The sequence below is a fragment of the Cricetulus griseus genome, chromosome 3 (genome assembly GCF_003668045.3).
Source record: "Cricetulus griseus strain 17A/GY chromosome 3, alternate assembly CriGri-PICRH-1.0, whole genome shotgun sequence".
Taxonomy (NCBI): domain Eukaryota; kingdom Metazoa; phylum Chordata; class Mammalia; order Rodentia; family Cricetidae; genus Cricetulus; species Cricetulus griseus.
The window spans coordinates 72,734,462-72,748,115 of record NC_048596.1 but is presented as its reverse complement, the minus strand read 5'-3'; the positions used below and the strand labels follow the sequence as shown (position 1 = coordinate 72,748,115).

Genomic DNA, 13,654 nt, shown 5'->3' with positions numbered 1-13,654 from the left:
CTGGTGGCTGCCTGGCTTCTGGCCCCAGATGTGTCCCTCTCTTTCTTTCTCATTCTCCTGGTTCTTCTTCTCCAGCCTAGATTTCTCCTCTTTTCTCTCTGCCCACCAGCCCTGCCTATCCCACTTCTGCCTAGCTATTAGTCATTCAGCTCTTTATTAGACCAATCAGGTGTCTTAAGCAGGCAAGGTGAAACAAATGTAACCTGTCTTTACACAACTAAACAAATGTAGCATAAACAAATGTAACACACCTTCACATAGTTAAAGTAATATTCCACAACAGATCACCAATGCTATTTTCTTTTCCAATCAGTGATAGTGTCAATCTTCCACACAAACATGGAGTGGCCACACCAATTCTGTATAACTAGTTACAGCTTGAGGCTATGGGATAAGCAGGAGGATTTGTGGGGGCACTGCCATTTAGTGACTCATCTATGAGCACATTGTTTGTGTTGCAGGATTCTCGTTATCCTGTTGATTTAGTCTAGGGGAAAGTCTTTGTTAGGGATTTAAACATGGCACACATTTAATTCCAGCACCTGGGAGGCAGAGGCAGGCGAATCTCTGTCATTTTGAGGTCAGCAGCCTGGTCTATATAGCAACTTTTAAGTGACCCAAACCTAGCTAAAACAAGCAGAATTCAGCACTTACACGGCACCTTTATGACAGAAACAGTGAATCTCTAGAATGGAGCTTTTGAAAAGCAGATTGATCAATTTCAGTTCCCCCTTTCTCTCTCTTGATCCTCAACTTCTATGTACCGCAATATCACCACACTCTGCTTGCTGGAAGGGTTTTTGTCTTAGTCAGGGTTTCTATTGTTGTGATGAAACACCATGACCAAAAGCAACTTGGGGAGGAAAGAGTTTATTTCACCTAAAAGCTTACAGCATGTCATTGAGAGAAGCCAGGGCAGGAACTCAAGGAGGGAACATGGAGACAGGAGCCGATGCAGGGGCCATGGAAGGGAGCTGCTTTACTGGCTTGCTCCTCATGGCTTGCTCAGCTTGCTTTCTTATAGCATCCAGGACCACCTGCTCAGGGATAGTACTGTCTGCTGGACTCGCCCATATCAAGCATCCTTAAAGAAAATGCATCAGAGGGTTGCTCACAGGCCAATTGGGTGGAAATATTTACTCAATTGAAGTTCCCTATTTCAAAATGACTCTAGCTTGTGTCAAGTTAACACAATAAACTAGCCAGTACCGAATTGAAGTATTCTCGACAAATTCCTTCTAAGTGGAGGATGCCATTTGGGCCATCATCCATGGTGATGCGTGTTTTGGGAAGGCCAGGTCATCCTCCCTCTCCAGACACTTGTTTCTCTGTTCCTAAGAGAAAGATCCCAGTGAACTTAGTCTTAGTGTTGCAGTACAGTCTGGAGTTCAAGGCTCCACTGTTGTGTCCTTCAAGGTGGTTGAGTCATTCCTGCTGTGAGGACCATGCTCTACTCTCTCTGGGCTTGATTGCTGGGGTCTGGTCCTGCCTGCAATAGGGTGTCTGGAAGAAACAGTGTGAGCTTGGAGGAGGGATGTGTAGGTAGTAGCTTCATAGTCCATCTGGTATTGCATTGGGTCCTTGGGGACAGGATAGATTTCCTAAGAAAGGTTAGATGCTAGACCAGGATGTCTGAATTGCCGAAACAAGACGGAGGCCGTAGACAGGGTCTAGAAAGCAGTGGATAGGAATCAGAGTGGAGGACTGGGTGGAGGAGGTGAGGAGTGGGAGCTGCAGGCTAAGTGCTAGGGTTCTGTACTGTTGGGAGGGGCTAGAGGCTTGCTGCCAAAGACCTGTGTTGTGCTTTTGCCTCTCTTCTCAGGATTCAGTCATCCTTTTTGTTTAGACATAGTCTTGCTATGTAGCCTGGACTACCCTTGACTCACTCTGTAGCCCAAGATGGCCGGGAACTCCTGTCTTAGGCTCCCAAAGCTATGATTGTAAGTACACATTGTCATGTCTTTCCATTTTTTAATTTTAAAAATACATTTTTGAGAGTTTCATATCACATATTTTGATCGTATTCATTATCCAACTCTTTCAAGATTTACCCGATGTTCCCTGTCTGTCCAACTTTGTATTCTCACTAAACACACACACACACACACACACACACACACAACACACACACACACACACACACACACACACACACACACACACACACACTCTTTATGATTTACAAGACAAAGATCACGAGGAGCTTTGGTTGTTTGTGTGAATAACAAGTCACTAGAACCTAAGAATGGTTCAGGGCATCTTTCCTGGGTGGCTAATTCAGGCCCTCAAAGGTGTGGCCTTGTTTCATGTGGGAATGTTTCATGTGGCAATGAAATAAGGCCACACCAGCAAGGGGCTGAATTGTTTGACCAGTAATGAGGCACATATGAGCACACACCTGCACATATACATATGAACTCCCAGCACTTGGGAGGCGGTGGGGGCGGGGATCTCTGTGAGTTTGAGGCCAGCCTGGTTCTACATAGTGAGACCTTGTCTTAAAACAACAGCTAACAAGGGAGAACTGAGCTCTGAACTCCTCCACGGGGGCGAAGAGAATTGGCCAAGGAAACCTCGAAGTGGGGACCAAGGCAGCAGAGACAGGGTTGTGGGGTTTCAGAGGTCAACTAAACAGATTAATTCCAGGAAGTAGCAGTGAAATGTCAAAAGCACTGAACCACTAAAGATAAGGCCTGGGAGCCGAAGGCTGAACAAGCCAATTTGGCTTGGTGACCTCTGAAGCTATTTTGGTACAGGAAGGGGAATGCTTGGAAGGGGTTTACAGAAGAAAAACACACAACAGGTATAGACAACTGCTTTGGAGAAGTTTTGCAAAATGGAAGTGAAACCAGGGCATTGGTAGATGTGGGAGATAGAACCAAAGAAAGGTTTTTTGCTTCTCTTTGGGAGAAATGCATTATTTTTGATGGTAGGATTAGGTCCCCCCTCTTTTTCTTCATGTAGTTTTGTTATATTTATTTGCATTCTATCTATCTATCTATCTATCTATCTATCTATCTATCTATCTATCAATCAATCATCTATCTATGTGTGGTAGGCTCTCTACCATCCTCTATCTGTACTCCAGCCAGGATGTATGTATGAAGGTAGAGGACAACTCTGGGGAGTCTGAAAGGTTCAGGCATTATGCTGGCCTGCCCCTGTTACCTGGTGGAACAGGCAGTATCCTGGTCAGCCCAGGGTTCCATGGGAACTAAGTTTGCACACAGGTGCAGAGGACCCCTTTAAAAGACAGACCCCTGCCCATTTACACTCTCTCTCTCTCTCTCTCTCTCTCTCTCTCTCTCTCTCTCTCTCTCTCTACATTCTCTACCCCTCTTCTCTGTCTGCTTCTGCTTCTTTTCTCTCTCTCCCTATGGCGACCGGCCATGGTGGTCAGCCATTTACCATGTTTCTCTTCTCTCTTAGTCTCCATACTCTGCCAGGCCTATAATAAACTGGTTAATATGTCTAATATGCCTCATCCTGTGTCTCGTCTTACGCTGCCTCTTTTTCTTTATTTCTCATTTAAACAAAAATCTAACAATCTGTTCTCTTTTTCAACTATGTGGATTCCACTTGGGATATCAGGCTTTGTAGCACATGCCTTTACCCACTAAGCCATCTTGTTGGCTCTTCAACAGGGTCTCCTGTGTCCCAGGTTGGCCTTTAAGTCAGTGATGTAGAACTTCTGATCCTTCTGCTTCCATCTCTAGAGTGTCAGGACTATTGTCACATGCTACCAAACCTAGCTGTTATCCCTTGAAGTATCCTCTTTCTTCCTTTTAAGTTTATTTTACTATTTTATTTATTATTATTTAGGTTTTATGAGACAGGGTCCCTTTCCATAGCCCTGGCTATCTTAGAACTCACTCTATAGACTAGGTTGGTCTTGAACTCACAAGGATCCGCCTGCCTCTGCCTCCTGTGTGCTGGGATTAAAGGTGTGCGACACCATGTCCATCCTATTTTTCTTATTTTAAATTGTGTTATGTGTGCGTCTTCATGTTGGTTTGTGCTTGTGAGTGCAGGTATCTGTGGAAACAAGACAAAACCGCAAAAATAATTCTCTGCAAAAACAGTGAGAGCTTTTAACCTCTGAGCCATTTCTTCACTTTCCTTTCCTCTCCTCCCTCCAGTTGGCCTTCCTTTTCCATATACCACCAGAAAGGTTCCCTGGGTCACTGTTTTACAATAAAACCCTAACTAACACACACCCCATACACACAAAGAAGAGGAGGGTCCAGGCTGGCTTACTCAAATCAAGAGACACTATGACCACGAGAACTTTTATAAAGGAAAACATGTAATTGGCTTAGCTTATAGTTCTGAGTTTTCCTCTATTATAGTCATGGCAATAAGCATGGCGGCATGCAGGCAGACATGGTGCTGGAGAAGGAGCTGAGAGTTCTACTGAAGGGACCAGCTCCCCTTTCGGCAGCCATAACAGCCAAACACGTGCTTGTCTGACCTTGTCCTAGACACTAGAAAGTCAGATGCCTGCCTCGTGACAAGGAACCAATCAGAAGTTAGCTGGTGGCGCTATGCTTTATGACCCTGGGTGTACTTTATGGACAAGCGCACAGCACAGAGCATAGCAACCACCCTGGGAGGGCCTATGGGCCATAACAACCAGTTGACCGATCGACACAGGGCAAGCCCTCCAAGCCTGGAGGCACACCAATCCCGAGCCTGTGCGTACCCCTAGACACTCCCCTTATGCTGCCCTACAAGATCTCTCGGGAGCTCCTAGGAGCTAGCTGTCTTTTGTAGCCAACCGCCATGGTGGGTGGACAAAAGACCTAAGCTAACATGGGGTTAGCTCGTTAAATTATAATAGAGCCTCATGCAGTTTGCAGCAAGCTCTCGAATCTGCCTGGTGATTGGGGTGACCGAGGTCGTGGCCTGGGACCCCGGATACCTGAGTTTTCTGGGGGGGTCTAACACTACGTCTTGATCCTCAGGCAGCAGGAAGAGAATTGCTGTAGGCAGAGTTTGCCCATCCCAGCAGCTGCTTCTAAATTACTACACAGAGGCTTATATTAATTGTAAATTTTCGGACCATAGCTTAGACTGGTTACTAGCTAGCTCCTACATTTAAATTAACACATATTTCTTATTTATACTCGTGGCTTGTTACCTCATTTTCTACACATCCTGCGTCCTTAGTGGCTGACTGGTGTCTCCTCTGACTCTGCCCTTCTTACCAGAGTCCTCTGTTTCTGACTGTTCTGCCTATACTCCCTGCCCGGCTACCAGCCTGTCAGCTTTTTATTAGTCAATGAGAGTAACACATATTCACAGTGTGAAGAAGGATTATTCCACAGTAAACTGCCCCACTGGGTGTGGCTTGAGCATCTGAGACCTCAAAGCCCACCCCAGTGACACACTGCCTCCAACAAGGCCACACTTCCTTCCTTCCTTATTAGTGCCACTCTCTATTGGACTATGGGGAATATTAATAGTCAAAGCCCACAGAAGTCAGGCATGTCAGATTCCCCCAGAGCTAGGATTACAACTGTTTACAGTTTACAACTGCCTGACATGGGTGTTGGGAATCAACTTTATGTTCTCAGGTAGAGCAGTATGTGCTCTAAGCCATTGAGCCATCTCTCCAGCCTATGTTTCAATAAATCTTTTTTTGTTTGTCTGTTTGTTTTCCAAGACTGGGTTTCTCTGTGTAGCTCTGGCTGTCCTGGAACTCTCTCTGTAGACCAGGCTGGCCTTGAACTCAGTGATCTGTCTACCTCTGCCTCCCGAGTGCTGGGATTAAAGGTGTGCGCCACCACCAACAGGCTGTTTCAATAAATCTTAATTTATTGTTCTAGACATTTTAAATCATGTGCCTCTGTGTAGTGTGCACATGAGGGCAGGTGCTGGCAGGAGCAGAAGATGGGATTGGAGTCCCTGAAGCTGGAGTTACAAGTGGTTGGGAGCTGGATTCAGTATTCTGTAGCAGTATCCTGCTGGTCTGGCGACAGAAGGATAGCAACTAGCCCTAACCCCTTCTGGGCCACATCTGGCCTAGGGCCTCCCTCCCTCCCCGAGAGCTAGCACCTAGCCTAATCCATCCTTTGTTGACCAGATAACTTTTGTCCCCCATGTGAACTTTGTTTGGGAGTTTCCCCAGGACACAAAGGCCTATGCAAAACTTGGTTCAGGAAACCTGGAAAACTGTGATACCTGGTGACTGGCGACTTTGCACTTGGCATTGTAATTTTGGAAACTTCATTCAAGTTGTTCTGAGCATATGGCAATCAGCTGGCTAAAGTGTAAATATTGAGAAAAATAAAAATGCCCTGGGTGTAGAGAAAGGCTTGAGCCCGGCAAGGCTGGGGACCCCTGCAGCTGCAAAAAGCCAAGTTCATTCTTAAAGTGTCTCTGAGTCTTCTTTCAACAGACCCAAGTGAACCCACACCGGTGCCATGACCTCCATGTGCCTGCCCTCAGGGCTCTGCACATCCTTGAATCTCCCCTTTGTTGCTCAGGGAATCAGATCAGCCTCTAGGGAGCCTCCCTGGGAGCGTGGGCCAGCGGTACCTTTGACCCTTTGCACTACCCACCATCATAGACTTCTGAATAATGAAGGACTTCAACTCATCCTTTTGTGGCCCCCAAGCGTCCTGGCAAATCTTGATTTGAGTAAGCCAGCCTGGACCCTCCTCTTCTTTGGCCTTTATTAGCATCTGAGCAGCCTCTTCCCAGCACCCAGCACCCACCACACCTGCCAGTGGTGGAACAGGTAGGACACAGACGGATTGGAAATCACCATCTACTCAGGAATTGTGGGTCATAACCTATCCAATGCAATTAATTTGGAGTTCTGAGGTCAGCTCAAAGGATGACCTAGACATTTCTCTCTTATCCAGTTAATTTTTATTGGATGTTGTCTTGGTCACTTGTTACGATAAATCTTTCCACCAAAAGCTGCCTGAGCCCCACCACCATGTGTGTGTGCTTTACGCTAGCCGCCTGCCTGAGTTAGGCCCAAATAAATACACAGAAACTTGTATTAGGTTTAAAGCTGTTTGGCCAATGACTAGGATTCCTCATCTGTTAGCTCCGTCTTAATTATCATAAATCTATATATGTTATAAGACTTATCTTATCGGACGCCTTATTGGCGTCCCTTGTTGGTGGCTCACATCCTGCCGCTGGAGTAGGCGAACAGGGAAAAAAGGGGCCCTTCCTGTTTCATCTTCGCTTAAATATGAGTCTCTTTGCTATGTCACTTCTGCCTGGATCAGCACTTCTCTACTACATTTCCCAGAATCCTCTTTGACTCCTGGTCCCATCTACTTGCTGTCTCATTGGCCAAACAGTATTTTATTTAACAATCAATAAGATAAACATACACAGTACATTCCCCATCAGTCACTCCTCCTTTCTGTGAAGAGGCACCATGACCAAGGCAACTCTTATAAAAGAAAGCATTTAATTGAAGACTTGCTTACAGTTTCAGAGGGTCAGTCCATTATCATCACGGTGGGGAGCATGGTGGCAGGCAGGTAGGCATGGTGACAGAGAAGTAGATAAGAACTGTAATCTGATCTGCAGGTAGCAGGCAGCAGGCAGAGACAGAGACAGAGACAGAGACAGAGAGAGACAGACACACATACACACACACACAGACAGAGAAACACACACACACATACACACATACACAGACAGAGACAGAGACACACACACACACAGAGACACACACACACACACACACACAGACACACACACACACACAGAGAGACAGACACAAACAGAGACAGACAGAAACACACAGACACAGACACACATACACACATACACACACACACAGACAGAGAAACACACACACACATACACACATACACAGACAGAGACAGAGACACACACACACAGAGACAGACACAAACAGAGACAGACAGAAACACACAGACACAGACACACACACACACACAGAGAAACACACACACACACACACACACACACACACACACACACACACACACAGACACAGACACAGACACTGGGCTTGTGAAACTTTAAAGCCAGCCCCCAGCAACATACCTCTTCCCACAAGGCCACACACCTCCTTACCCTTCCATGACAGCTCAGCAACTGGAGACTAAGCATGCAAACATGTGAGCCTATTGGGTCGATCTCATTCAAACCACCCCAGATGTCTATTATAAACCAGGCATGATCTGTACACTGGAAAGAGTGAAGAAACTGAAGACTGTCTGATGTGGGATGTGAAAGTTTCAGGCATTATGCTGGCCTGCCCGTTACCTGGCAGAATCCACTCAGGCAGTACCCTGGTCAGCCCAGTGTTCCATGGGAACTAAGTCTGCATGCAGGTGTAAAGGACCCCTTTAAAAGACAGACCCCTGCCCGCTTATGCCCTCTTCTCTTAAGCTCCTCTCTTTCTCTCTTTCTTCTCTCTTACTCTCTGCCCTGCTCTGTTCTTCCATCTCCCTCTCTCTCTTTCTCGATCTCCCATCCTATAACACACTGATTAATGTGCTCTCTATAGTTCGTGTCCATCTCTTGACTTTCCAATTTAAGCAAAAACCTAACAGGATGTCTTTCTGCACACTGAGAATATGTGTTGCTTTTATTGGTTGATGAATAAAGCTGCTTTGGCCCATGGCAGGGCAGAATATGGCTAAGCAGGAAAGCCAAATTGAATACAGGGAGAAAGAAGGCAGTGTTGAGGGAGACACCACCAGCCACAGCATTATTTGTAAGCCCTGGGCCACGTGGTAATACACGGATTAATAGAAATGGGTTAATTTATATGTAAGAGCTAGCTACTAATAAGCCTGAGTGATATTAAGCCTCTGAGTGATTATTTATAAGCAGCTGTGGGACTGGGTGGGACACAGAAAAGTCTCCAGTTACAAATGTCTCCTGTCATGGAGTTTTTATAGTCCACTAGGGGAGTCAGATAAGACAGACAATGGAAATATCCCGAAACTTCATGTAGTAAGCACTATGAAAAAAATGCTTATCTGTAGCAGATGCTGTGTTTGCTCCATCCATGTCCCTTCAGCATGCGATTTTATCATGCAAGCTGGCCTTGCAAGAGACCATCAACTACTTACCTGAGCAGATTCTGCAACAACTGGAGCCTGCTCCATTTGGGTGAGGGACAGGCTGGTTCTGAGTGGAGGATTTCTCACAGAAAACCCTTCAATCAATAGCTAATGTGAGTTATGCAGTAGAGTATAGATAGATATTCCTTGTGCCTCAATCAGGCAACTGAGGTTGCCAGAGTGTCCTAGTGTTCTGAGCTCTGGTTTTCTCCAGAAGTAACTTTCTCAGAGCCTGTTCTCCTGCCCACACCCCCACTTTTCCAGGTCACCTTCCAAGCATGTTATTTGTTCCTGTTAGATGCTCAGCCACGGGAAAGAAGAAGAGAAAGAGTGGGTGTGGGAGGGTTGAGCCAGCAACCTACCCACAGTCATCTGGTTGGGGCACACCTGTTGGTGGGTGTGATTTTCTTTTTACTGTGTATGGCATTTTGTCTACGTATATATCTGCATACCTGGTACCTAGTGCCCCTAGAAGCCAGAAGAGGTTGATGGATTCCCTGAAACTGGCTTATAGATGGTTGTGAGCTGCCATGTGGGTGCTGGCAATTGAACCCAGGTCCTCTGCAAAAGCAACAAATGCTCTTAACTGCTGAGCCATCTCTCCAGCCTCTGTGGTGGTTGGTTTTAAATGCTGCAACCTAGAATCACATGACCAGAGAGCTTCAGTTGAGTTGACCTGTGGATGTGCCTGTGGGTGATTACCTTGATTGCCAACTGATGGGTAATAGTGTGTGTGTGTGTGTGTCCCCTGGACTACTGTGTAAGTGTGAAGAAAGCCAGTGAGCAGGCTCTTAGTAGATTCCAGATTCCAGATCCCATTAAATGGACACTTCTGAAGATTTCCCATTACAGTGGGTGGGTATTGGAAGTTTGCATCTGGTCCCCAGTCCCTTCCTCACTCTGCTATATGCTGTGAGCTGAATGTTCTCTGCCACACACTCCTGCCATGTTTAACCTTAGCAGGATCCAGAAACAGAGCCAAGTAACAGCGGACGTTGGAACCTCTGAAACATTGAGTCAATAGATATTTCCTCCCCGGGCTGTCTCTATCAGGTATTTGTTCACAATGAACAAAGAGTCTGACAAACATATGTCCCCACATTCTGTGGGTAACTTCTCCTCACACTTGTTCCTCTTTTCCTCAGCATTTACCTGTTAATAAGAGTCATTTTTGTCACTTTAAATTAGCTACAGTTTTTTTTTTCTGATTATCAAATCATCTCTTTTCTTTTTGTACGAAAGTTTTAAGTGCAAGACAGGTGTGATGACCACAGCTATATAATTCTAGCAGTTGGGAGGCGGGAGGGCGAGGATCATGAATTTGAGGCCTCTGAATATTGGGATTTCAGGTGTGTGCTACCTTGCATTTTAATTTTTTTGTGCATGTAAGCATATATGGTGTATGCACCTATTTGTGTGGGTGTGTGCATGTATGTGTGTGCACCCATACACGCAGGTGTATTCGTGCTTAGGCCAGGGGTTGGAGTTGCTAGCTGTCTCCTCCACTCTCCACCTTATTTCTTGAGACAGGGTCTTTCACTGAATGTGGAAGCTCATTGACTAGCTAGACTGGTGGGCCAATGAGCCCTAGGGTTTGCCTGTGCCTCAGTGCTGGGGTTACAGGCAGGTGTTACCACGCCCAGCTTTTACATGAGTTTTGGGGATCCCAGCTCAGGTCCTCATACTTGTACAGCAGACACTTAACTCACTGAGCTATCTTCACAGTCTCTCTCTCTCTCTCTCTCTCTCTCTCTCTCTCTCTCTTTGTGTGTGAATAGCTTTGAAACAAAGTATATAGAATTTTTATTTATTTTTATCCAGCAGGCAAACATCTATTCCATCTGGCTATTGGAAATATAACTAGGAACAAAAGAAAATGTGTCAAAAAATCGAAGAAAGCTGGGCACAGCAGTATGTGGGCACAGTTCTAGCACTTGGGGGGCTGAGGTAGGTAGATCACTTGAATCAGTCTCTCTCTCTCTCTCTCTCTCTCTCTCTCTCTCTCTCTCTCACACACACACACACACACACACACACACACACACACACTACAAATAAATCAATGGCCGTAGACAAAACAAAAACAAAAATAAGAAAACCCCAAAGAGCAAAGAAATCACTGTTTTATTTTGTTCTTCTTCTTCTTTTTTTTTTTTGGCCAAGAGAAAATGTGAACAGAGTTTCCCACTAACACAAATGATGCAGTTGAGTTTCTTGCATTTGGGGAAATCACAGGGCTCAGCAGATGGGTGAGCCTCGCCCTGGGAAAACTACCTTCCTGTTCATGATGTCTCCTCTACCAGGGAAGTATGAGAGACCACTGTTTTAAAGAACAAAAAGATAGAATAAAATGCATACCCAACAAGACAGGAATGAGCAAATACCTCACTTATAATAATACTCAGGCATTCATTCAGTGCTTAATGGCAAGCCTCTTTATCCACTGAGCTACCTTGCTGGACCAACTCTTGGCTATTTAAAAAAGCGATTTATTTATTTTATTTCATGTGTGTGGCTGTTTTATATGCATGGCCTGTCCGTGCTCCATGTGTGTTCAGTGCCAATGGAGGTCAGAAGAGGGTGTTGGATCTCCTAGGACTGGAGTTATAGACAATTTTGAGCTATCCCAGAGGGAAATGAGTGTCAATTGGTGCCCTTTGGGTGGTGACTTTAATAGTAGGGCCAGGAAACAGGGTTGCAAAGAAGAGCAGGCTCCACTGTCCCAGAGGAAGGCTAAACAGGGCTGGATGCTTGCAGAACCTCCACCCTCTTTCTTTGAGCCGCTAGCTCATAGCCTTTGCCTCTCACTTCTCTATTTTTACCCCTCCTGGCCTTGGTGGCTTCCTCAATATCTCCCTGTGGTGCCTGCAACTCTGCAGTACACACATCTTCTAGGGACTTGTTCTTTCAGTCATGACTTTCAAAGTTCTTCTGGTAACAGGTATGTCAAGGTCTTGGGGGATCCTCAGGGTGGGGAAGAGGTGTTAGGGGGTCTTCAGGGTGAAGAAGAGGAGCTAGGGAGTCTTCAGGGTGGGGAGGAGGGGTTAGGGGTCTCCAGGGTGGGGAGAAGGGGTTAGGGGTCTCCAGGGTGGGGAGGAGGGGTTAGGGGTCTCCAGGGTGGGAGGAGGGGATTTTTTTGGGTACATGAGTGGAGAGAAAGGGCAGAGGATAGGAAGGAATAGGTGGGGAGAGGCAAAGGGCTTTAGGGAATGTGGATTCTGGGGATTGAACTCAGGTATTCAGTGCTTAATGGCAAGCCCCTTTATCCACTGAGCCACCTTGCTGGACCAACTTGGCTATTTCTTTCTTTTTCTTTCCTTTTTTTTTTAAAGATTTTATTTATTTATTATGTATACAACATTCTGCTTCCATGTATATCTGCACATCAGAAGAGGGCACCAGATCTCATTACAGATGGTTGTGAGCCACCATGTGGTTGCTGGGAATTGAACTCAGGTCCTCTGGAAGAGCAGTCGGTGCTCTTAACCTCTGAGCCATCTCTCCAGCCTGGCTATTTCTTTTAAAAAGAGATTTATTTTATTTTATGTGTGTGGGTGTTTTATCTGCATGCATGTCTCTGCACCATGTGTGTGCAGTGCCAGTGGAAGGCAGAGGGGCATCAGAAGGGGTGGAGGGCAGAGAATAGGAAGGAGCTAGGTGGGGAGAGGCAAAGGGCTTTAGGGAAGACTGAATAACTCGAGGAGAATAGAGTGGAGGTAGACAACAGGATGGCCAGGGGGTCGTGGGCGAGGGACTAAATCATTGTCTTTGCAAGGATGTTTGTCATAGACAAGCTACTGAGGCCCAGAGAGATGAAGTCCCAGCGCCAGGGAGTACAGCAGGTGTGGTCTCCACGCCCAGAGTGTTTTCTCCTGTGTCTCACTTACCTTCTCCACTTAGCCTTAAGTTCTAGGTAACAAGGACTTAGTGCGAATGTTTGCTGAATGGCGGCGGAATCAAAAAGTGGTTTGAGTTCATTTCCTTTCTTGTCTGCTTTGTAGGGAGTGAGTCGAGAAGGGAAGGAACTGCTTGAGAATTGCAGAGGAAGGAAAATTTCTTACCCAGGCCTTTGAATGTTGTGTAAATCACTGTGGTTGTGACAGGGGGAGAAGAGGCCACTGTGGGCTTAGTGAGGGACTGGTTTCCCCTTGATAAGTTGTTATAGACCCTTGGGCTGTGAGTCAGCACACTTGGCCTGTGGGTTAATGCAGCTGTTACCCGTTTTGAAGATGACTATTTATCATCCATTGGTGACAGAGGACACTAACTTTACTCCCAGTCAAGCGAAATGCCACTCCTCAAGAATGTCATCTATCTCATGAGTAAACTTGTATCACAAAAATAGTGATAATTGGCCGGGTGTTGGTGGTGAATGCCTTTAATCCCAGCACTCCAGAGGCAGAGGCAGGTGGATCACTGTGAGTTCGAGACCAGCCTGGTCTACAGAGTGAGTTCCAGGACAAGCTCCAAAACAATACAGAGAAACCCTGTCTTGAAAAACCAAAAAAAAAAAAAAAAAAAAAAAAGAAGTGATAACTGATTATAGTTTGAATTTCCTTGCTGAAAAGTTGGTGGAAATGAGG

General features: G+C 45.9%; 1 protein-coding gene and 1 pseudogene across 2 annotated transcripts in view; one reads left to right on the top strand and one right to left on the bottom strand.

The window, feature by feature from the left end:
* Positions 1–11,232: 11,232 nt before the first annotated feature.
* Positions 11,233–11,382, bottom strand: LOC113834566 (annotated as a pseudogene).
* Positions 11,383–11,984: 602 nt separating this feature from the next.
* Itgam (integrin subunit alpha M) overlaps positions 11,985–13,654 on the top strand; it is a 45,515-nt gene continuing 43,845 nt past the window's right edge. For both annotated transcript variants that reach the window (XM_027404501.2, XM_027404500.2), the window contains exon 1: positions 11,985–12,012. In XM_027404501.2, coding sequence (XP_027260302.1) covers positions 11,985–12,012 — 28 coding nt within the window. The remainder of the gene's footprint in view (positions 12,013–13,654) is intronic.